Here is a 24,879-nt window from a genome sequence, read left to right on the forward strand (position 1 = left end):
TTCTCTATTTATATTATACTCTGCATAGTCATTATTTTGAGTATAAGCGATGTGGGACTATGTTTGTTAACACATGGTGATGTTTCAGGCTCCTGATTTCCGACATCGTGAGTTTTTGTGTGTTTGTTTATACACATGGGCTGGACGCTCTAGGCCCAGTCAAGTGACTGAAAGAATTTTGAATTTTAATTTGTGGGTTTTTAACAATATTCCCTCGAGAAGTATTTTATATGGAAATGCTGATGTTTCGTACTTAGGCCTTGATTGGAAGAGGATACAAAGAAGTTTTTTTAATTTTATCATCCAATCAACATTTATTAGGAGAGCATTTAGAAGCTGTAGATGCTCTCATATGCTCTCTTTCTATATGCTCTCACTTGAAGCATTTCCCAAGCATTTAACTCTACAATATTAATATATATTAAAATAATTTTAAATAATTAATTTATTTTGTAAAAATATAAAATTATGATTTCATCAAATAGAAAATATAAAATTATTTGTTATAAGATAATATATATATATATATGAAAACCTACTTAATGTTATTATTTAAAATAATATAATAATTTTTTTAATACATTAAAATATTAATGTGGATATACCGTTTATAATATATATTATTTTTTATTATAGTTTAATGTGTTATATTATATATATTTTAAAATTTTATTCAAATTAAAAATGTAAATATAGATATAAAATTTTATAAAAAAATTATAAGATATATTAATTATTTTGTAATTAATGTGTTACATTATAAATATATATAATTGAAAATTATTAAATTACACATTTATATATATAACAATTTGTAGTATTTATTAAATATAAAATATATTAAAAATATTATATAGCAATGAGTGATAGTTAATTTTCTTAATGAAACACATTTAAATTATATTTATTTAATTAATATCATATATTAAATATAAATATCATATATGATACTCACTGTTATACCAATCAACTAAATATGTTATATTAATCAGAGCATACAGCTTATGCACCTTAATGCTTATGCTGCATAATGCTAATGCTCTAGCATATGTTGTTCCAATCAAGCCCTTATAAAAGTCCATATTTCATTAAAGGACTAATTTTATTGGGAGATAAATAAGTACTTTTTTAGAGGGGGTATTTAACTGATATTTTAAAAAATTCTAGAGTATTTTAATTGATGATTTTCAAAAATCTTTTAAAATCTTATGTTATTCAACTTGCATTTATGTAAAATCATTTAAAATAGTCTAAAATCTCTTGTTATTCAATCAGTTATTTATAAAACTTACTTAAAATATACTGTTATTCAAAATATCACAACTTTTTAAAAAGTGAGATTTTAAATGATTCTACAAGACTTATTTTTTGTTTTCTAGTTAAAAAATACCATCTCAAAATCATACTTTTTGAGGTATAATTTTAAGGATTTCATAAAAAAAAAAAAATTTACGACAGCTCTAAGCCAAAAATCACCAACCACCTCACCTTCTCCACAGGTAAACCTGAAGCTTTGTCTCTTCCTGTGAATCAGACCACCACCATCTATGTTCGGTAAGCTCTCTCTCTTCTCCCTCTTAGTTGTTAATTTTCTGGAATTGGTATTTTGTATCTTATCAATTTCTCAAATAAAAAGTTATCTAAAAAATGAGTGGGAAAGAATTTTCTGAGCAGATGAGCGAAGAGGGGATGTTTTATTGCAGTCTGTGTGAAGTGGAGGGGTGTAGAATACATCTAGACACATGCTTGTCTTATTTTATCTTGTGATTAGCTTTGCATTAACCTTGCTTCACGATTCAATAACAAGATAGCTTTACATATTTCTATGGACTAATTATTATATTCCTTTTGTAGGTGTTCAAATACAGCAAGCATTGCAAGGTTTGTGACAATATGATAAAATCATCCAAAATTTAACAATCAAATCTCATAGAATCCATTTCATTTACTTTTAAAAATATATAAAAACTCTAAAACACAACCAAATCTTTCAAAGTCCTAAAATGTTAAAATCTTACTAAATCTTTTAAAATCCAAGTTGAATACCCCCTCTTACGAGAGAAACTCTTTTGTTTAAGTATATAAATAATTCTTTAAGCTAATAACCAACTATTACATTAAATAGTTTTAGTACCCAATTTCTGCTGAAACAGTCCTAATACATATGAAACAAAAAAAATGAAAAGGAAATACTTCGAACAAGTACTCAAGGCGTCAAAATAATTGGGTGGTTTGATAATTCTTTGAAACTAAATATATAGATTTTTCATAAAAAAGACTAAAGAGAAATTTTACTTGTATAACCTTCATTCTAAATAAAGGTTTGTATGATTTTTTATAGTTTATATTGATGAGACCAAATGTTTACATAGAATCAGTGTTAAAGAACGCCTAGTCGGGGTTTAGGCGGTTTAGGTGTTTACAATACAAAACATTATATATATGATATTAAACATAAAATTATGTAAAAATATATGTTAGAAGAAATTAATAATAATAAATTATAAACTAAAATTAGTAAAAATATATTTATTTAATTTAGATTAATAACATATGAATAATTATAAATATGTATGTGAATAGTAAACTTAAAATTTTAAATATATGTAGTTTAAAATAATATATATATTAAAATAATATTATGTAAAATATCAAATTGTCCTGCGGTATGCTACAGGTTAAATCATAAAATTAACAATCAAAATATAATTATAAAATTTTAAATACTAAAGAAGAAAAAAAATTGAAAAAAATATATAACTTAAATTTGAATTTTGTAGTCACAAATAACTTATACATCGATTAAAATTTAATTATTTTCCGTTAGCCAAAACATTACACATTATTTATTTACTTTTTATATATTTATTATTAGGGATAATGAGTAAGACGGAAAAAGAAGAAGAAAGGGCAAAAAAAATTGGGCTTAAAATTCGTTTTAATATTGAACCTTATCATTTTAAATATGAATCTTGTTTGGACTTTCATAAAATATATATATATATATATATATATATATATATATTAGATAAATTTTATTTTTATTCAAACTTTGAAATTAATTGGTTGATACATATATAGAATTCATCAAACACCACAATTTCCACCTGGTCCTCCAAATGAAAAGGCCACTTCACTGGAATTAAGATAACCCCAATATGTCACCCTATAGCAACTATAAGAATCAGCATAACATCTTATTTTCCCATCCTCAAGATAAACTCTTTCATATGACGAGTTTCTAACCACAATGTTTTTAAAATGTGCTGTCTTTTTAAAATCTGCAACCGGAAAATGTCTGTTTCCCATTGGAGGACTAATTCCGTCCGGAGATAAATATGTATTTCCTCCATATCTTACTAGAGAAGCTCCTTCGTTTAAGTACGTAAATAACTCTTTCGGCCAATAACCAATTACTTCATCAAATATTTTAAGTATCCAGTTTCCGCTGATGGGATCCTAATACATATGAAACAAAACATGAAAAGAAAATACTTTAACAAATATCTAAAAGGTTAAAATATTATAATTTCATTGAAAATAAATCTATAAATCTTTCCTTAAAAAAGCTAAAGAGAAATTTACCTGATAAACTTCTATATCAATGGTAAGGCTTATTTGACCATAGATGGATGACCCCCAAAATACATTTCCAATAATGAATTTCTGACTTGTAATCACAAAGCCAGGACATTGCATATTGTAGCATCCTGTTTTTTGATAACCGTCTCCCTCAAATAAGAAAAACATTACATGTAATAATATTTGTTACATATTTATTTTAAGCTAACCATTGTTCTTATGTGAATAATATTAACTAAAAATACTCACAGTCCAATATATTGTTAATCTTGTGACACTGTCACCGTATAACCTTAGATGCACCTACAATAAAAGAAAAGAAAAAAATAAAAATATAGTTATGCATGTATGTTAAAACCACATGATTGTTTGTGAAATGCACAAATCTTTAGTAAGTAATCGGTGGTATGAACTTACCGCCCAACCAACTTGTATACTATTGAGTTGAGATGCAGGTCCATTCTCTAACCATATTTGGCTTTTGCTGTATTGATTGTTTTCCAACTTTAAATCATGAAGACTTATTTCTGCTTTGGCTCCTCTATAGATAGTTTCATCTTGCATGGTCTCAATTGTTGCAAACTGTAAATTTAGTGAATATCTTAGTCTTAATAACTAAATGAGACTTTGTAACTCCTTTCGGAAACAAAACCATTGAGGGAGACATACATGTTGACCTAAATACTCGGCTGAATTCAAATGAACGCTCTGAGATTCATTTCCTTGTCGTAAAATTGCAACTGTTCTTTTTGGACAATGCTCTTGTGTGCTATATTTGTTGTTTCTTTCAATATTTCCATCTAAATTGAATGTTTCATATATGCATCACAAGTAACAAAAGGAAAGTAAGATTCAGCATAACAAATGTTTCTCGAACTAGTTGTTTCATAGTTGACTGATTGATCACAATTATTCATTCTATTCTTTTTTGTTAATAATTATTCATTCTAATATATACACTAAAATTTACATATTTTCCCAAAATGTTCTTAGGAATGCATCGTTAACCATAATAAGATGATAGTATTAAAACTGAAAAACTGAATTATGAATTTTATTTTTGGTATGAAATACGATTTAAACATAGCTTTTTAAAAAAAAAAATAGATTTTTGGAATTCTAACTCAATATGAGAAATCTGAATTGTATAGGATCGAGTAAGATCATATCTTAGTAATTTTTCTAAAGCTATTTACCATCTTACTTGAATCTTGTGATTTTTCAACAAGGGGTGTTGGAAAGCTGGTTGTTTGTATATATCAACACATTCATAATCCTGTAAAATTTTTAGAAAAAATAGAAAAAAATTGTAAAAGTATAAATGAAAATCTTGAAAAAGAACAAATAAACATAAGTTAAAGGAATCTCACATCAATGTTGCCTTGTGCACCTTGTGCAAACATATAAACACAGAGACATAACACTAGATGTAATGTCATTGGTAAGTTATTCTTTGTAGTTTCTCTCCAATCACTTTCTCTATGATATTTTCCGTTATAAATAGAGTAATCTACCAATTTGAGTCAACGACTATTTAAAGTATTGTTGTGTATACACTGGTTTTTATTATCTTTTTACGAAAATAACATATGCGTACATTTTTTGGTCAACAAATAAATGCATATTTAAGGAAATATGGCTAATTGGTCATATATACCTTATAAATATAACTTACCAAAATTTTCTAAGATTTTCAAAAATATTTAAGATTTAAGATTTTCAGTTTAAGATTTTCACCTATTTTCCTAATTTTAATTAATCTTAATTAATCAGTATGGTCATATACGAGTGTCGTTTTCAAATGTCGCACATACTGTAGTTATCGAATAATGCGAATTTGGGATAGGCTAATAACAAAACGACCATGCTTGAAAAATCGAATGTATATAAAAAAGATTTATTCATTTAGCTTCTATACGTATCTCTTACATTTCTGCATCCCGTAATTTGCAGAAAAGCTGGAAGGCGTACCCAGGATTAATCCATTTCAAAGTAGAAAAAGAAAGATTGAAGAAACAAGAAGTTTTCATTAGCTATTATATGCCTTAAATAACAGAATAGGGAGGGGTGAGCAATGGTGATAAGGGCTTTTAGTCCTTATTTAAGTTTTCAGGCTTGAGAAATTTCGGGATACGATCAGTGGCTCCAGATTTGTGATCATAGTACTCTACTGCAGCAGCTCCAGCCAAAGCAGCTAATGTCAGCGCCTGAGCATGCAACCTGACAACATGATCCAATACAGAAATGTGTGAGAGATCGAATGCTATAAACGAATTGAAAGATCATCATCATCAATGCACAGTAAAGAAACAATCTAAGAAAAGTTTAAAATTGTAATGGGCAGATTTTAATATATATATATCCCAACAGCTAAGTGTTTTCAAGTACAAAACAAAGAGTACATCATACATATGATCGAATATAAGAGATGATTTGTCTAGCAATATAGAAGAGATGAAAATAAAAAAAGCAGCTCATAGTAAAGATTGAAAGATATGAGTTATAAAATGATGATTCGACATTTAACCAGTGAAGAAACGAAGAAACAATAACAAAGTTTAATCCATGATTTCTCAAGCACTAGTTTTCAAATTTCATTTAACTGATATTGTTTGTGACTATGCCAAATGTTCTTGCTTGATGAGTGTACATAACAAAGTTACTTTGATGAACAACACGAGAAGTTAAGAATCAGATTCTTGAATGGAATAATAATGTATACATATCTAACAAAGACTATATAACCCAAAATCAAAAGAGACAGATTCTTCAACTGAATGATCTATAGCGTTGGCCATTTCATATCTTCTACCATTTAACAAAGACTATGTAACCCAAGATTTGGAAGAAACATATATATATATATATATATATATAATAGGAGGATTAAGATTGAGAAGAAAAATACCTAGCGTGGATGATTCTGACACTGGTTTTCATGGCAGGTTTTGACCAGTTATAGGCGATTGAACCAGAGATACCACTTAGCCATAAGCAACCTAACCAACAAATTCCAAATTCAGAACCAACCAATATGTATTAGAACAACCACAAAACTCACTGCAAGCATCCTCATTTCGATTTTGGAAACAAAACAAAACCCTTAATTAAACCAGAGATACGAACTAAGCCATAAACAACCTAGCAGTACCAAGCAAGAGTCCCAATTCAGAACCAACAGATTTTGATTAGGAACAAAAAAAAAAAAAAAAAAAAACTCATACATGCATCCTCGTCTCCAATGTTACGTAATCATATACACACAAAACTGTGAAGCAACAGACTCACTTGGATTTTCAAAACAAAACAATACCCTAAAGAGACATCAAAAATTGAGATAACTCAGATCCAAAAATCCAAATCTGAGGAATTTACACAGATCTAACAATAACCATGAACAACCACGAATAAATCACACGAAATTCGATTCTTCGTGCGTTCTTAATTATCACGCTAAGAACACAAGCTACGAAAAGAATTTGTTGGAGGATGAACACATAGAGAGAAAAGGGGGGGGGGGGGGGGGAATTAAGAGTGAGAGATTTTACCAACGGTACGAAGCTTGTGTTCGATGATCCATTCCCTGACTTCTGCAAATTTTGTCTTTGATTCCGCCATTGTTGATTTAAAAATTTTAAGAATTGGGTAGAGAGAGAATATTATAAAATAAAAATAAAGAGATGAGCGTCGACGTTGGTTTTTAAAGCGGTCCAAGGCGGACGACAATTCTGACGAGGAAAGACAAGTCCAATTTGCTAACTTGCTTCTTTTCTCTTATTCGTGGTTTTTTTTTTTTTTTTTTTTTGTTTTAATTAACTTGCGCTTCATTTGACCAAAAGGTCCAAAACTAACCAAAACTTAAATAAATCTTAAATTGATTCTCATGACAAAACAAGACTCCTCCTCCTACGGCACAACTGAGTTCTTTTTTTTTGTTGTACTTCTGATGCCGATGGTTCTTTTCATTCCTGATCAACGCATGATTCGACATCTTTGGAGAACGTTTTATGAGTTTATTAAGCTCCTCGTACACATTCAGACATCTTTGGAGAACGTTTTGTGAGTTGTAACTATGAAAAATATGAGTCTTTTAAAAAAAAAATAAAAAGTGATCTTAAAAAAATTGCTAAAGCTCCATAGATGAGTCACTCCGCCGGTTCTTCTTCTTCAATGATAATTCGACATCTTCGAGACAGTTTTGTGAGTTTATTAAGCTCCTCGTAGACTTCCGAATTCGAAGCATATCGACGAGGATAGTCCATGACGAAACTCACAATGAGTTTCTTGAGGACTGCTGAGTTTTCAAGAAAGTAACTCGCTATTTTCATCTCCTCTTCCTCCCATTCGAACAATCTTTTTATCTCAACACACTCGAGAGTCGATACCAAACACTGAGGCACGTCTACGAGTTTTCTCTTCTCCATCTCCTCCTTTGCAAAATAAATTTTCTCCAAACACCAACAAAAAACCAAATTAAGGCCGAGTATTTCAATCATATACACATCCACTGAATTGAACAACAATGTTATTATATATATATACGCCAAAATCACAAAAGGTTTTACATACCAAGCTTAAGTTTTTCAGATTCGGGAAATTCTCAAGAAAAGCTGGCAAAACCGATAACAAGGAGCTTGGGAACACAGCCTGTAAACGTGATATGTTATTGAATTTGGGAATCGTTCCAACTTTTGAGTAACGATCAAGGGCCTGCAAACAACAAGAGAGGAAAAAAAAGGATACACATGTAAGATCAGTTTTACCATTAGACAAATACCATGAATAGTTAGTTATATATACATACCGTCACTGTTTTCTCAGAGATGATCATATGTCTTGCTCTAGATATCCCAGTAAGAAAATCACCGATTTCATTTCTCTTGGACAAGTCCTTTGTATCGAAACTCATATCATACGTGACAATAAACTTGATATCAAGGTCAACCATGACTAAAGAAGTCAGGTTCTTTACTAGGAATCTGCCGAATTGGTCTTGTTTGAGAGCCATATACTCTAGTCCTGGAGCATCAATCTCAAGCAGTGTGTTTGGGAATCTTGATCTACGAGGAGGTTCATGCGCAGAGGGAACATTAAACCTCTTCAGGCTCCCAGATCTCACACCCGCAACCACCAATTTATCCTCATCCATATCCCTTATCAAGGTCAGTTCTTCAAGACCAGGACATCCAGACACGAGCTTCTCAGGATTCATAGTACCAGACCATCTAACTTTATGAAGAATCATAAACTTAACACAAGGCATAGAAACAAAACCCGGATCCTCAAGAACCGAATACAAGAGCTTTAAAGAAACCAAAGTCTTGCTGGTAAATAGATTCAGAGGCATGAACTCGATATAAGGATTCAAAGAGCCATCATCATTCCGACGTTGCGTACTGCTCACGACATCAAGAAGTCGGATTCCCCGGTTAATCGCACTACTGATCCGGTCCTTGAACCCGATTATCTCACGGCTACTGTAATTCACCTTGAATTTTTCCAGGCGTGACTCAGGGTTAAACTCGAGGAACCTGTCGATGATGTTGATGAACACTTGTTTGTCTACATTACGGAAGTCCTGGCGGTTTAAGTCAAGTCCTGGAACATTAAGCCATAGATTCTTCCATCTGGTCGATAAAACACTCGTCTTCGCCGAATCTTTGGTCGGAAGGCATAAGAGTATTTGAGTGATCAAAGATTCTGGTAATTCGCTGAGTCTATCGAACCCAGGCATCACGATAGATAAACCCTAAAGAATATGAAGATAACAACTACAGCTAGCGTAATTAACTTGATCGAATCCTAGGGCGTTAAGTTATATAAATCGATTGAAGTCAGCTACGTTACAAAAGAGTTACTGTAGGATTCGTTTTGATTCTCTGGTCCGGCCGGTGCTCTTGCTTCAAAGGCTAAACTGGACTCAAAAGTCAAAACCCTCATTATAGTACCATCCTGAGCGGTTCTAATTCTACTTTGCGTTTCGAGAAAAAAAAAAAAAAAAAAAAAGCTAATCCGTATTATTTTTGTTTTGGCATTTTAAAATAAGATAAATATTTTAAAATGTGCTATACAAAAAAAGTCACATGCAAAAACTGAATTTGGTGAAGACACATCATTAAATTTTATTAATCCTACTTCTCAAATATTGTTTTAGAGAATGGTTACATAATCATACACAAAAAAATTGTTAAATTTTGTATCAGTTTATTTTATTCACAAACAGTCAAAATTGCGAAAAAAATGTATCTTCTCATTTATGATAGAAAGTAAATAAATACAAATGAATGAATCAAATTTGCCAAAATTATCACTAAATTTTTATGAAAGATGTTAAGTAAATGATAAATATACTCTAGTTAACAACTTAACTAGTCTCAAGATTTTCGTTCATCTCTTTAAATTTTTTAATCCCCTCTATAAAAATTTCTCATCATGAGACCTTCCTTATACTCCTTCTAAACTATCATTACCTCCTACTCTTCAACATTAGGACTCTCCATGCAGGAAGCAAAACTTTATTGAGCCACACAATCTTAGTTAAAAGCGAGAGTAATAAGTGTTGTCAGAAAAAAAAAAAGCAAGAGTAATAAAAAGATGAAACGTTTTGGATTGATTTATTTAATTAAACAGTTTTAACTGCAACAAACTCGAGAAGATTCAAGTTTGTCTTACGTCTTGTTTCTAAGATAATCTAAAGATTACCACACCCACGAGCTGGAGAACACAAAGATAAGAATAAGTTATATTTATATGAATACATCCGAATTTCAAAAGAACCTTGCATGAGTTTAGAACTCACTTACTAACGATAGAGAGGGGTAGAGAGTTTAATCCTTTAATTAAGAATTCCAAAAGAACAAAAAAAAAAAACACACACTCATGAGAGCTTGCGTTTGAGAGTTTTGATCTCTTTCGTCAAGTCAGCAATCCCTTCTTTGAGTGTTGCTTTCCTCTCTTGTTCAAAATTCCAAAGTACCGGAACTGCGTACCGACCACTTGGGTTAAACTCGTTCAGTTCCACAAGTGCTGTCTTAACTGCGTTTTCTGCTTCTTCTCCCAACTCTTCTCTCAGGATCTTAAGTTTCTCATCTTCTTCATCCACCACTTCCTAAACAATCATAAACAATGTAATATATACGCACGCCAGAATCAATACCATCTGAAATGTGACCGATATAGTAATGGGAAAGTATCAAAGTAACATGAGACAGAACAAACCTTCATTTTTTCCCCAGTTCCGACCCGTTTGAATGGATTGTTGGTGTAAGCTTGAAGTAAAGCTTGGAGATCAAGCTAATCAAAGAGAAATGGAAAATGAGATTATATTTAGTAGATATCTAAATGTAATAGGAATAAGAAAGTTTTCCATTTAAGATTAGGAGAATATACTTTAGAGCTTATATATATATGGGATGCTGAGATGTAGCAAAACCTAAGAGAGATTAAGTTTGAGAGTTTGTGAGAGCTTAAAGTTTTGAGGTATTTTCTTTGAGCTAATAAGAGAGATATTCTTAAACTTCTCTGTTCTTAATCTTATCGTTTAAAACTATATTTGGTATCAGAGCCTGAAGATCAAGAAGCTGTGAGAAGATGACGGACGACGTGAGTTCGGATAACAAGAACAAACAGATTGCAGTTACAGGAGACAAACCAAAAGAAGGTTCATCTTCATCGTCCTCGATATCATGTCCCATGCTAAATGCAACTAACTACACGGTTTGGGCCATAAAGATGAGTTTTGTGCTTGAGGTTAACAAGGTATGGGAGGCAGTTGAAACAGAGCTGATCGATAGTGATAAGAATAATCTAGCCATAGCATTAATTCTGCAATCTATACCGGAAGCTCTTATACTACAAGTCGGAGGTTTAGGCATAGCAAAGAAGGTCTGGGAAACAATTAAGAACCGACATGTAGGAGCTGAGAGGGTCAAAGAGGCGAGATTACAGACTTTAATGGCTGAATTCGACAGACTCAAGATGAAGGAATTCGAGAAGATTGATGATTTTGCAGAGAAACTTTCTGCAATCTCCTCAAAAACAGCCTCTCTTGGGGAAACTATTGAGGAGTCAAAACTCGTTAAGAAGTTCTTATCGAGTCTTCCAAGAAGGAAGTTCATACATATGGTTGCTTCTCTTGAACAAGTGTTAAATCTCAATACCGTAAGCTTCGAAGATATTGTTGGCAGGTTAAAAGCCTATGAGGAACGTATCTCTGAGGAAGAAGATACTCAAGAGGATCAAAGCAAACTTATGTATGTTAATCAAGAGTCACAAAGTCGAGAATACAATGGAGAATACAGGGGAAGAGGACGTGGTGGAAGAACCTTCAGAGGAAGAGGACGTGGTCGCAGTACTTGGAAGGACCCGTCCCAAGTTGTTTGCTTCAGATGTGACAAAGTAGATCACTTTGCTTCACAATGTCCAGAGCGTTTGATGAAACTAGGTATAGTAGAAGCAAAAGAAAGTGAGGTTAAAGATACAGAAGAGGCTGATCAACTTATGATGCACGAAGTTGTCTATCTAAACGAAAAGCACTGCAGGCCGAGTAAGTTTGAAGCCAACACATATGGGAATAATATTTGGCATCTTGACAACGGTGCAAGCAATCATATGACCGGAGATCAGAGATACTTTGACACACTCGATCAGTCAATTACTGGGAAAGTTAGATTTGGAGATGACTCAAGGATTGATATCAAAGGAAAATGAACCATTGCTTTTGTTGATTCATATGGAAAACCGAGAGTAATGACTGAAGTATATTTCATCCCAGAGCTAAGGAGCAACATCATAAGCTTAGGACAAGCTACAGAGGCTGGTTGTGATATTCATTTGAAGGGAGAGTATCTAACAATGAGAGATCAAAATGGAAATCTCTTGGTTAAAACAGAGAGGTCTAAGAATCGATTGTATAAAGTTAACATGGGATTAACAAACAGTGTTTGTTTAAATGTCTTAGCTTCAAGAGAATCAAGTATGTGGCATGCTAGGATGGGACATGTTAACTATACTACACTATCATCAATGTTTACCAATGAGCATGTGTTGGGAGGTCCAAGTAAACCACTTGACAAAGAGATTTGTGGCTCGTGTTTACTCGGTAAGCAATCTACACAACCTTTTCCGCAAGCAACAAATTTTCGATCAACAAAAAGGCTAGCACTTATACATGGAGATCTCTGCGGTCCAATAACACCAAGTACAAGTGCTGGAAGTCGATACATATTCGTGCTTATCGATGATTATTCGCGGTACATGTGGACCATCCTTCTAAAGGAGAAGAGCGAAGCTATGGAGAAGTTCAAGAAGTTCAAAACAATGGTGGAAAAGGAGACAAAAGAAAAGATTCAGACCTTTAGAACCGATAGAGGAGGGGAGTTCGTATCCCACGAGTTCAACTCTTTCTGCGAAGATTCTGGCATATCTCGACACTTGACCGCTCCTTACACTCCGCAATAGAATGGAGTTGTGGAACGTTGAAATAGAACTTTGATGGAGATGACACGAAGTGTTCTGAAACACATGAAGATGCCAAACTATCTATGGGGTGAAGCTGTTCGACACTCTACTTATTTACTGAACCGGGTTGTAACTAGATCACTCAAGGATCAAACACCATACGAATGTTATCGAGGCAGAAAACCGGCGGTTGGACATGTTCGAGTCTTTGGTTGTATTGCATATGCCAAGGCAGACAAAGCTCAACTAAAAAAACTGGATGATAGAACTCGCTGTCTTGTTCACTTAGGAACCGAGCCTGGTTCCAAAGCATATAGATTGTTTGATCCTGACACCAAAAGAGTCATAGTTAGCCGTGATGTTGTGTTCGATGAAGCAAAAGGGTGGAACTGGAGCAAGAATAATTCTGGACAGGATGGAGAAGAGAGTTTTGAGTTTACAATTGGCGGTATCAGAGGTGATGATCCCAGAAAGGATAAGGTACACAAGTCGTCTGACCAACCTGTGGTCTTAAACGATACATTTAGTGAAGAAACAGAGCGAGATGAGTAATCAAACTCAGATGGAGAACCACCTGCAGAACTTGAAGAATCACCTGCAATAATTCCTCAAGTAGAAGGTAAAAGAATACGAACTAAGTCAAAGTACCTCGAAGATTACGTTTGTTTTCAAATTGCACAAGAAGAAGGAGAGTTGGCATTACTCTGTTTGAACAATGAACCGAGGAACTTTGAAGAAGCTAGTGAGTCCAAGGAATGGAGACGAGCTTGTGAGGAAGAGCTTGAGTCTATTGAAAGATTCAAAGTCTGGGATCTTGTAGACTTACCTGTAGGATCAAAACCAATTGGCTTGAAGTGGGTCTTTAAAATCAAACGAAATTCGGATGGGAGCATAAATAAGTACAAAGCGCAACTAGTGGCTAAGGGTTATGTTCAGAAACATGGTGTGGATTTTGATGAGGTATTTGCACCAGTTGCAAGGATCGAAACAATCAGACTATTGCTTGATCTTGCTGCTTCTTATGGTTGGGAGATACACCATTTAGATGTTAAAACTGCCTTTCTACATGGTGAGCTTGAGGAGTTAGTACATGTGAGTCAACCAGAGGGATTTGTGAAGAAAGGAAAAGAAGATAAAGTCTATAGACTCAACAAAGCTTTGTACGGTTTAAAACAAGCTCCTAGAGCCTGGAACAACAAGCTTAATTGGATTCTCATGGAGTTTGGGTTTGTTCGTTGCTCAAAAGAACCTTCAGTATACAGAAAGAGTTCCGATCATGATCTTTTGATAGTGGGAGTGTATGTTGATGACTTGTTCATCACGGGAACAAGTCTAGAGATCATAATGAGGTTTAAGGAGGAGATGTCGTCAATGTTCGACATGAGTGATCTCGGAAAACTATCATACTATCTTGGGATTCAGGTAAGGCAACACCAAGGAGGAATAATGCTCGACCAAACGAGCTATGCATTGAAGATTTTAGAGGAAGCTGGCTTACGAAACTGCAGCTCAGCTCACACACCAATGGAAGGAGAGTTGAAGTTATCAAAAGCAGAGAAGGAGGAAGAAATTGATGCAACTGTCTATCGCAAGCGAGTAGGTTGTCTTTGATACTTACTTCACACTCGACCGGATCTCTCATATTGTGTGGGAATTTTGTCAAGATATATGCAGAGTCCAAGAGTTTCACATGGTGCAGCCTTGAAACAATGTTTACGGTACTTAAAGGGAACTGTAAGCTTGGGACTGTCTTATGGAAGATCAAGGTTACCTAAACTTGTTGGTTACAGTGACTCTAGTCACAATGATGATCCAGCTGATAGTAGAAGTACTTATGGGCATATCTTCTATTTTGGGAACAGTCCGATCACATGGTGTTCAAGGAAGCAGGATGTTGTGGCTTTATCATCTTGTGAAGCTGAGTATATGGCAGGGACGGAAGCTACTAAACAAGCAATTTGGTTGCAGGATTTGTTAGCAGAAATTACTGGGAATTTGGTTGAGAGGGTTCTTATTCGAATTGATAATGAATCAGCAATTGCATTAGCAAAGAACCCAGTATTCCATGGACGTAGTAAACACATTGCTCGGCGATATCACTTCATAAGAGAATGTGTCGAAAATGGGTAGGTAGAAGTGGAGCATATTGAAGGCATCAGTCAGAAGCCGGACATTCTCACAAAGGCGTTAGGAAAAATCAAGTTCAAGCAAATGAGAGAGCTCATGGGAGTTAGAGACTTAGCAGCTTTAGAGTTCAAGCTTAAGGAGGAGTATGTTGGTGTAAGCTTGAAAAGCTTGGAGATCAAGCTAATCAAAGAGAAATGGAAAATGAGATTATATTTAGTAGATATCTAAATGTAATAGGAATAAGAAAGTTTTCCATTTAAGATTAGGAGAATATACTTTAGAGCTTATATATATATGGGATGCTGAGATGTAGCAAAACCTAAGAGAAATTAAGTTTGAGAGTTTGTGAGAGCTTAAAGTTTTGAGGTATTTTCTTTGAGCTAATAAGAGAGATATTCTTAAACTTCTCTGTTCTTAATCTTATCGTTTAAAACTATATGGATTCCATGCTGGATCCTTGAGGGTTTTCTGCCATTTTGAGCAAAGCATGGCTTGTTCCAACGCAACTCTTTCACCTCCAAATCTCTGTTTGCATACTTTTAAGAACGCATTTTCATCAACTTCTCCCATCCTCTTTATTCCGATGGTAGCTGATCTATCAGGAGGTCCTGATAGATCTCTCAAACCCTACAAAGAAAAGAAAAAAAATATTATAAGTGAAACCCACAAAAAACTCAGAAGACTAAATAAATAGTTGAAACCCACAAAAACATATATATCAAGTTATATTAATAGACTCAAGAAAGATAAAGATATAAGTATATACTCTAATCAATTCTTTGCGCGCTTCTTGTATCTCATCATTACTCTGACGTTCTTTACTGAGTAGGACTGAGTTTGTATACTCTAATTCTTTCAACTCGCAACGTTCCTCTTCCAGCTTTTTGTTCATCTTTTTCATTACATTCTCCAGCTTTTCATTCATCTCCTTCATTACTTTCTCCACCTCTTCGTTCTTCTCCTTCATCACTTTCTCCAGATCTTCATTCTTTTCTTTCACTACTTTTTTCAGCTCTTCATTCTTCTTCTTCATCTTCTTTTTGAACACTTCATTCTGCTTCTTCTTCTTCTTCTTCTTTTTGAACACTTCATCCTGCTTCTTCATAATTTCTTCCACCCCATCTTGAAACGTTTCGAACTGCTTATGACACTTCAAACTTAACATCAATAAATTTCTCCAGCCTTTCAACAACGTCCCTCAAGTACATATCATTGATCTTTTTCTTCTTCATTAGATTGCTTCGTCTTCTGATTTATTGTTCAGAAAAAAACTGCGATCTTCTAATCTCCAAAGTTGTTCACTTTTTTTTTTATAAGTACTAATAATACTCTGCATGTAACGAATAAATTATTTATTGAGACGCACACAATCCGAGCAATAAATCATTTATTAAGATGTCGCATCGTTCTGGATGTAAGATTTTTTTTAATGATTAGTTTAGTTTTCTTTTCCAATAAAAACTTAATACCCTAAAAGACCGAACCACTAAGAAAACGATAAGGTTTAAGTTAGTTTTATACTCCCTCCGTTTCAAAATATAAGGTGTTTTGGAGAAGTTTGTTGTTTCATAATATATGATGTTTTCAAATTTCAATACAACTTTTAGATTAATTTAGTATTTTATATTATGCAGTCTTGTTTCTGATTGGTTGAACTTGTTAAAAGTAAAGACTTCTTAATCTCCGTGTTTTGCTTAAAACATCCTATATTTTGAAACGGAGGAAGTAATATTCGTCATGCAATGGCTCATTAGTTGACAATGCATAGGCACACTACATTTTTTTTTTCTTTCTGAAAACTGAACCCCAGAGTAAAGAGAGGGTACATCGACGAGACTACATAACAAAGAGAGTCTGATTTACGTACTCCCTCAAGCACCAGCAGATGACCAAGTGAGCTCCATAGCCGTTTGTGCTCTAGAATCTTGAAGCACCAACTTGAAGCAGATGAAGCATGCATCCCTTCTTCTAAGTTCTAACATAAATGGATCCCATCACCAACATATAAACTTAAAATGCAGCATTGATGGTGGACAAAAATTGGAGCAATGTTGATTAGGCTGTAAGAAATGATCGAACGGAGATTCAAGGATTGGGAGCGAAATTTGTGCCTAAACCGTTTCCATAGTCATTGAAATTAACAGTCTGAGAGAAATAAATAGAAACATCGAAGTTAAAATGACCCACTAAAATCGAAACCTCAGATCACACATAAAAAACAGTACAAGTGCAAGTCTGTCCTCTTTTCCTCGATTTGGAACCCTCCCTTCCCCTACCCAAATGTTGAAATGAGGAAGTTTTTGTATATGCTCATAAACTTGGCCACAAATGCTGCAGCGTAACACCAACACAATAATCACCCATTAAAATATAAGAAAGATGATATATTATATTATGTAGCCTGCCAAATGCAATAACTAAAGAGTTTTATATACCTTCAATGTGAAATATGGCTTTCTGACCTAATCGCATCCGATGTTCCTGTAAGAAGGGCCAAAGACATATTATCAAGCAAGCCATCAAAACAAAAGGATGGGACTGGGAACACAGATGTTGAGATAGAATTCACAAGCTAAGACTGAGAGCGGTGTAACAAATATTCTTACATAATATGCAGCCCAGTGGCAGACTTCAAGCTTTAGCTCTGAGTCCAGTTTCCTCAGCAATTCATGAAGAAGTCTCTGAGAATGCACAAAACTATGGGTAAAAAAGACAAAAAGGACCCAAATACATAATATATAGCTGAATTAGGTTATGTTTAAGACCTTTAGTATGACTTCTGGTGGAATGCAATTAACTAGCAATTCATACACCTTTCCACGCACCTGAAATAACCTGAAGAAGCATACAAGAGATGTTATAATTCAAAGTATCTTTTAAGTTATATATTGTAAAACTAAATGATTCACTAGAGTCTGACTTTTTAGGGCTTTGTTCCTTCATCATGTCAGTTGCTATTTCAGTAACATACTCTTCCCAATCCATAGGAGATATCACTTGATTACTTGTGAACGGATAGCTACAAAGAAAAACAAATGTGAAGGGGGATATCAAGATCTAAGTAGTGTAAGTTAAATTTTTAAAACATGAAACAACAAAAGAACCAAACTTATTGATTGTCTGTATAGATACAGTATGATATGCTTACTTTTGGACACGACAAGTCTCAAGTGACAAAATAGCTCTTCTAAGACTGCGATTTGATTTTTCAGCAATACGAGCAGCAAAACCCTGAGGCAGTTGCAGACTTTCTTTCTTTGCAACGAACTCCAACACTTTCACTATCTGGTACCAGGGAGACACATTTTTGTTAACAATAATCTTGAATACTTTATATTTTTTTGGAAGAAAGTTTACACAGGCCAGAAGAAGCAAACTGAATCTTATGTAATATTTTAACACCGTAAGTCTTAAGAGACTTCTCAATAAGGATAAAAGCAGATAAACTAGTTTTCTTGCCAATCCAATGAGAAGTACACAGCAAAATGGCAAGAAAGTATACGAACCTATATCTATATTGTGTAGATCTTAAACAAAAATGCAACATCAAGATGGGCTTTTCTAAGAGAGTATTTGATATGAGTTTTCCCACTAAAAGACACAAAACAAGATTTGGTGTCTCAACACTGAGCTGAACGACAAAGCCTCATGCATTAACAACATTCCACAAATTTTCTTTGCGGATTATTTATACAGAAAATATTCTACAAATACAGAGGGAACAGCTTGTGTACCTCTTCCTGCGAAGGTGCATTTATGCGCACATTAAGACAACGAGACTTAATAGCTTCTGTAACCTTTGAAGAGCTGTTACAGCATAAGATGAGACGGCAAGATGAGCTATATTTCTCCATTGTTCTCCGCAGAGAATGTTGAGCTTCTCGTGAGAGCTTGTCAACCTCATTTAATACCAACACTGTCACAACAAAATAAAACACACACAAAATCATGCATTCGAGTACGCCCAAATACTTTTGACAAATATAAGACATCATCCAATATCGTAATGTGAAAAGAAGTTGAAAAAATTTGGCAGATCATAGAGGCAAAACTTCACCAAGAAACGTTGTAAGAGACGAGAGATAAGTTGATAATTAAGAACAAAGAACCATCTTAACGAATAAAAATAGAGATTCAGCTGGACAAGAAGCCTTAAAACTAGATATATGAGGATACCATCGAATTGATCATGTTGAGAAAAGGAAACAAACACTATAGAATAAACCATAAAATGTAGACCAAGTCAACCACAGAAGTATACAGATTGAAGATGACATCCAATTCCCTTATAAAAGTATCACTCTTTGTAGTTGAATAAAATAACTACTACTATGTAATCTGACATGCAAAATGTCTCCACTAATGATACTGTGGTACAGAAAAATAGTTAGGCGGAATTATTACCCTTATATCCCTTCTTTCCTTTAGTGTCAATTGGTCTGTTCTTAGCCATTTCTTTAATTATCTCCTGAACGATGTATCGGTCCTGAAAGCCTGCATCACTTGGAGTAAGCTCCACATGATTGGTGCTTGATAATGTAGTCAGCTCGAGATCAATAGTTCTACTCCCAGCCTGCATTGTTCAAAAGATTAAAGACAATGTTATCAAGTTAAATTCCGCCAAGAAAGGGCCACCAAAAGAATTGATAGCAAACACAATTCACTTCTCTGCATTAACAAGTTAGATGATACCACCCGAAACACGAGTTACTGATCCAACAAGAGCACAAGATGAATATGGACACTAAGCATTGAGGACCTTTAGAACAAAACGCAAAGAAAACAGAGAGAAAAAAAGCATGTGCAACTCACATCAACTTTCCACGCCCTGTTCTCCACTTTCACCTGCAGTCAAGTAGTAAAATTAAGCAACTTGTCAGTTTCCATATGACAAAAAGTAGCAATCGGAAGATAAAAATGAATCTAAAGAGGATATAATGAGTCAGTGCTTCGCTAAACAGCATTAAGGGTACAAACAAAGTCTTCATCTTTTAGTTTTGAGAAAGGGTTTCAATTAAAAAGGATACCTTCTCTGCACTGGCACCATATATCTGCTTGAGAAGCGCCATGATTAGGGTTTTCTTACCCGAACCTGACGGCCCATAGAAGAGCAAATGCGGACAATCTTGCTCGGTAACCTTAATAGGAGAAATCGAAAAAATCAGATTCCAAATCATCGAGAAAAAACCCCCAAAATGAACTAGGGTTTGAACAAAAAAGGGCGTACCAGTTTCTTGAGATTTTGGGCGATATCTTCATGAACAATGACCTTGTCCAGTGATTTCGGTCTGTACTTGTCGACCCACAACATCTTTGCTTCACCACCGGAGGGTTTTCGGAGAAGACAATGAAAGTGGCGGGAAACAAGTCAATCGTCTTCTTCTTCCTCTCCACAGCACTCAGCAGTTTTTTTTTTTTTTTTTTTTTTTCTGTGAGATGTCTGTCTTTAGCTCTTTCTTCGCTTACTCCCACGTCAGGTTTGAAGAACCGAACCTTCTCCTTCTCTTAGAGTCTTTTCGTACGATACGCGGTTCAATAAAGTGCACAATAATAAGGATACGGATCATTCGGATATGTTTAATTTATATTCAAACAAAAACGTATCATGAATTTGATTACATCACTTATCATGGAATTTGAACTATATATATCCTATAACTATTACAACTTCAGTATACTGTAGACTGGGTATTTTTCACCGTGTCTGATTTAGAGTTTCCAGTAAATCTTGAATCTGTGAAAAACACCAGTGACCAAACCCCAGAAGAGAATCTCCGCGATAAGGACATACATAAGCACACCAACTCTTCTTGAATGCCAAACTCGGATAAAAACATGCTCCCGTATCCAATTTATCTAAAGCAACAGGTGTTAGTAACTTAGTATACATCAATTGGAGTAGTAGTGTTAAAAGACGAAGAAAGAGCACAGTGAGGCCCAGTTCAAATATCTACCAGTGTACTGTGCGGGTGGCGATAGTACCAACCATTGAAGAAAGCAGCCAACATGCCTTCAGCTCCCATCACGTAAACCAGCATTGCGTTCATGCCTATCCATTTTAGAGGCAGAAACATGAGTCTCCACTCTAATATATCGACCTGCAAAATCCCAAATCAACAAAAACCAATGAATCTGTTTTGTCCAAAAGTTTGTCATCATGACAAACGTCTTTAGTTGTCGTCGATGTAGTGGAGCAAGAATTACCAGTGAATACAAGGAAGAGAAGACGAGCGCCGCTGCACCAGAGGTCACGCATATGTAGCTGAAACTGTAGAGTTGTTTGTTTACAGGCATCACTGCAAAACATTTTTGAGTTTGTTATATATGTTAAAGAGAAGAGACTGTTTTGAGTTGGATGGATCAAAAAGCGAAGTGTTTCTTACAGTGGGTGAAATGCAGGGTAAGCCCGAGAGTAAGGAGAACAAGACCAGTGGAGACCCAATGTTTCAACCGAGCTGAATGGCCCTGAAAAATTTGGTAATGTTTGAAATGATGATATTCAAAAGCCAAAACGGTGATAGTTCGTCAGAGCTTGAGGTTTATGATTCATTTTAGTAAGTTGACCTCCAAGTGTAAGATGATATGTCCAAAATGGACTCCGATGATTGTAGAAAGAACAGCAGATATGGAGCTGCATAAGACAAGTTTCTGAGTGTTATAAACTTCTGAAGATGATGATCATAATGCTCGGTTAGTGATTAGGGTGACAAGATTAGACCTTAAGATTCCTTCAGGCTCAAATGGAGCACGGCACCATGACGGTGCATCTTGGCGTAAAGATCCATCATAAGGAGAATTTATGGTGCAAGCCTATAAACTCAAAAAAAAAACATTAGGATTGAGTCGATTGACATGAAACATATATAATTAGGATTGACACAAATCATTATGCAGTCTCAAAATTCTAGCATGTGTAGAATCTTCGGAGCGAGTGTGCTCAGTCTATAGGCAAGCACAACTACGTATATTGTACCTTGGATCGTTTCCACGCAGGACGTTGATACATATGATTAATCCCTAAAACTTGTCTGTCAACATATCCAACAGCATTACAGGGAGGGTTTAGCTTTCCTCTCACACCACATGATACCTAGGAAGGATTCCCAAAATTTCTTAATATCATCTGACCACTTTCACACAACCCTTAGTAATGATCACATAACATACAAACATCGAAAGACTTACGGATTGGATTTTCCCATAGAGAACGCTATCTTTATCATTGACAACAAACTCCCAGTCAGGAACGTAAGTTCCATAGATTGTAGCCAGATAAATCACGAGAACTGATGCACCAACAATCCTGTGAATGTACTAGAAACAAGATTAATCCGAAACTCTCGATCTGATTTTCATGAAATTTTAATTCTAGACTAACTCAAATGTCAGGTTTTACCAATGCCAATAATATGACTTGAATATTGAGAACCTCCCGGATGACAGATTCTCCTCATGTGAGTTCTTTGTGAAGATTTCAACCAATGCTACTACCAAGTAAGATAAAGCTATTCTCTACATGAAAACAGAAGACAAACATGAATCTTCTAAGTTACAATACATAAATACATAAAATGAAACATGAGCATGAGACAACACCTGAAGAATCCCACAAAACCTCATCATAGTCACATCAACACCATAGCTTAATCTATCAGGTGCATGAGAGAATCCACCTTCACAGCAAAAGAAAATAAAGTATGCAAATACATAAATGTTCAAAGTATCTACAAGGTTACAACACAAAGTTAAATTACCTTGCAATAGAAGACCCCAGAAGAGAAGCTTGCAAGTCCTAAAACCAACCTTCTTACAAGCTTCAATTTTGTTCGAAATCCTCTGAATATTGAGAATAGACACAGGTTTTGTAATTCAATTACTAAGCAGCAAACATCGGAACTCTGAGAGCTTACGAATTCTAAAATACTGACCTTTAAGGACAGAGCAATGGAGACGCCGACGATGAACAAAAAGAAAGGCATGACGAAATCAGCCAAATTGCAACCTTCCCATGGAGCATGAGCAATCACTGGCCACTCTCCTCCAGCGTCATCAACGAGAATCATCAACTGATTCAAGTAAGTAATTTTAAAAGAAAAAACTTGAAGTTCGAAAATTTCGCAGAAGTAAAGAGAGAAAGAAAGAAACGTACGGCGACGGTGAGGCCACGGAAGATGTCGAGAGAAGCAAGTCTTTGTCTGTTTCCGGCGAGGCTCCTCCGAGATGATGAAGCAGTATCATCTTCAGGTACGAGGAGTTGTTGATCTTGACTCTTCTTCTCCACTTCGGTTTTCGCCATTTTACCTCGACAAGCTCACACCATTAGCTCTCTACTCTACACTTTCCAAAAAAAAAAGATCACAAATTGCTTAACAGGCCGTGAGCTTATTAGTGGGCTGATTTGATAGCCCATTAACATTTTTTTATTAGGGTTTCTGTGTTTTTTAAAAAGCCGCCGACAAAACGATATATTAGGGTTTCTTCATCTGCCTGAGCTGCTCAAAACGAGATAGAGAGCAAAAGAGAGAGTCGCCGTCAAAAAGGTTGGTGAAAATGAAGACGATTCTATCTTCCGAGACGATGGACATCCCCGACAGCGTAACCATCAAGGTTCACGCTAAGGTCATCGAAGTCGAAGGACCACGAGGCAAACTCGTTCGTGATTTCAAGCATCTCAACCTCGATTTCCAGCTGATCAAGGACCCCGAGACCGGGAAGAAGAAGCTCAAGATCGACTCGTGGTTTGGGTCACGCAAAACCAGCGCATCCATTAGAACCGCTCTTAGCCATGTTGATAATCTCATCTCCGGTGTTACCAGAGGTTTCCGGTACAAGATGAGGTTTGTGTACGCTCATTTTCCCATCAACGCTTCCATTGGTGGTGATGGCAAGTCTATTGAGATCCGTAACTTCCTTGGCGAGAAAAAGGTTTGTTTTTTTTTGTACTCTTCTTCATCACTGTTGAGATTGAACTTTAGTGTAAAATGATGGAAGACTGAAGTTAGATAGAAATGTGGTTTATATATAATAGGTGAGGAAGGTTGATATGTTGGATGGTGTAACCATTGTTCGATCTGAGAAGGTCAAGGATGAGATTGTTCTTGATGGTAACGATATCGAGCTCGTCTCAAGGTCATGTGCTTTGATCAACCAGGTAACACTCTTTAATTAGCAAAGTTTTCATTTTCTTGGGACAAGGTTCAGTTTTTTTTTTTGGTTGATGATTGAATTTGGTATTGCATCTTCCATGATTTGATTTCTTGTATAAACTTAAGATTGATGTTATCTGTATATGTCTCTTACAATAGAATGATTAGTAAATTTTCCCTGCTTTGTATAATAAGCATGACCGTTTGTGTTCGAAAGTGTTTTGTTTGGTTGATGTGTTTGAGGTTTGGGATCACATTTTGCATAGTGTAACCAAATGAATGGTTTGATTTACATGGGTTTGTTTTGATTATGTGCAGAAATGTCACGTGAAGAAGAAGGATATCAGGAAGTTTCTTGACGGAATCTATGTCAGCGAGAAAAGCAAGATTGTTGAAGAGGAATAGTTTGATATTTGAATGTTAGTTTTCGTTTTCATGGACCAAATCCACCTGTGTTTGCAAAACTCATTATCCTTTTTTGGCTTTTTGTTGGAGATTTTATTTACAAGTTTTGGAGACACTCTCATTTACCTAGTCAAATCGTATGGTATTTGTACTTAAAAGA

At 34.9% G+C, this 24,879-nt stretch overlaps 7 protein-coding genes and 1 long non-coding RNA gene across 8 annotated transcripts; 2 read left to right on the forward strand and 6 right to left on the reverse strand.

Moving 5' to 3' along the window:
* Positions 1–1,411: 1,411 nt before the first annotated feature.
* On the forward strand, positions 1,412–2,345 carry LOC147919271 (uncharacterized). The gene is made up of 2 exons (XR_015592323.1): positions 1,412–1,554; positions 1,855–2,345. It is a non-coding gene; the product is annotated as an uncharacterized LOC147919271 (long non-coding RNA).
* Positions 2,346–3,087: 742 nt separating this feature from the next.
* Positions 3,088–5,039, reverse strand: LOC104771184 (protein neprosin-like). The gene is made up of 7 exons (XM_019241906.2): positions 4,953–5,039; positions 4,787–4,858; positions 4,252–4,398; positions 4,000–4,164; positions 3,832–3,885; positions 3,586–3,732; positions 3,088–3,459 (listed from the first exon to the last, which is right to left on the reverse strand). Exons 1-7 carry the CDS (start codon positions 5,019–5,021, stop codon positions 3,088–3,090), a joined length of 1,026 nt encoding a protein of 341 aa, XP_019097451.1. The 5' UTR covers positions 5,022–5,039.
* A 424-nt stretch (positions 5,040–5,463) lies between these two features.
* LOC104771185 (uncharacterized) lies at positions 5,464–7,256 on the reverse strand. Its single transcript, XM_010495673.3, has 3 exons — positions 7,131–7,256; positions 6,491–6,581; positions 5,464–5,802 (listed from the first exon to the last, which is right to left on the reverse strand). Exons 1-3 carry the CDS (start codon positions 7,198–7,200, stop codon positions 5,673–5,675), a joined length of 291 nt encoding a protein of 96 aa, XP_010493975.1. The 5' UTR covers positions 7,201–7,256; the 3' UTR covers positions 5,464–5,672.
* A 320-nt stretch (positions 7,257–7,576) lies between these two features.
* LOC104771186 (FBD-associated F-box protein At5g27750-like) lies at positions 7,577–9,410 on the reverse strand. The gene is made up of 3 exons (XM_010495674.2): positions 8,387–9,410; positions 8,152–8,292; positions 7,577–8,030 (listed from the first exon to the last, which is right to left on the reverse strand). Exons 1-3 carry the CDS (start codon positions 9,314–9,316, stop codon positions 7,728–7,730), a joined length of 1,374 nt encoding a protein of 457 aa, XP_010493976.1. The 5' UTR covers positions 9,317–9,410; the 3' UTR covers positions 7,577–7,727.
* Positions 9,411–10,459: 1,049 nt separating this feature from the next.
* On the reverse strand, positions 10,460–16,437 carry LOC147919272 (factor of DNA methylation 1-like). Its single transcript, XM_087503466.1, has 4 exons — positions 15,935–16,437; positions 15,606–15,795; positions 15,030–15,061; positions 10,460–10,690 (listed from the first exon to the last, which is right to left on the reverse strand). The coding sequence occupies exons 1-4, from the start codon at positions 16,331–16,333 to the stop codon at positions 10,460–10,462; spliced, it is 852 nt and encodes a 283-aa protein (XP_087359592.1). The 5' UTR covers positions 16,334–16,437.
* Positions 16,438–17,272: 835 nt separating this feature from the next.
* LOC104771187 (replication factor C subunit 3) lies at positions 17,273–20,690 on the reverse strand. Its single transcript, XM_010495675.2, has 11 exons — positions 20,396–20,690; positions 20,196–20,306; positions 19,981–20,013; positions 19,573–19,741; positions 18,903–19,084; positions 18,317–18,453; positions 18,089–18,187; positions 17,934–18,003; positions 17,775–17,849; positions 17,604–17,649; positions 17,273–17,499 (listed from the first exon to the last, which is right to left on the reverse strand). Exons 1-11 carry the CDS (start codon positions 20,477–20,479, stop codon positions 17,441–17,443), a joined length of 1,065 nt encoding a protein of 354 aa, XP_010493977.1. The 5' UTR covers positions 20,480–20,690; the 3' UTR covers positions 17,273–17,440.
* Positions 20,691–20,734: 44 nt separating this feature from the next.
* LOC104771188 (uncharacterized) lies at positions 20,735–23,633 on the reverse strand. The gene is made up of 13 exons (XM_010495676.3): positions 23,318–23,633; positions 23,097–23,234; positions 22,923–23,004; positions 22,765–22,841; positions 22,565–22,680; positions 22,354–22,471; positions 22,142–22,258; positions 21,887–21,978; positions 21,733–21,799; positions 21,552–21,633; positions 21,373–21,464; positions 21,123–21,266; positions 20,735–21,024 (listed from the first exon to the last, which is right to left on the reverse strand). Exons 1-13 carry the CDS (start codon positions 23,462–23,464, stop codon positions 20,878–20,880), a joined length of 1,419 nt encoding a protein of 472 aa, XP_010493978.1. The 5' UTR covers positions 23,465–23,633; the 3' UTR covers positions 20,735–20,877.
* LOC104771189 (large ribosomal subunit protein uL6z/uL6y) lies at positions 23,591–24,877 on the forward strand. The gene is made up of 3 exons (XM_010495678.3): positions 23,591–24,093; positions 24,197–24,319; positions 24,633–24,877. Exons 1-3 carry the CDS (start codon positions 23,719–23,721, stop codon positions 24,717–24,719), a joined length of 585 nt encoding a protein of 194 aa, XP_010493980.1. The 5' UTR covers positions 23,591–23,718; the 3' UTR covers positions 24,720–24,877.
* The last annotated feature ends 2 nt before the right edge of the window (positions 24,878–24,879 follow it).

Source organism: Camelina sativa, chromosome 20, assembly GCF_030686135.1.
Source record: "Camelina sativa cultivar CO46 ecotype springtype chromosome 20, ASM3068613v1".
In the NCBI taxonomy this organism is placed as follows: Eukaryota; Viridiplantae; Streptophyta; class Magnoliopsida; order Brassicales; family Brassicaceae; genus Camelina; species Camelina sativa.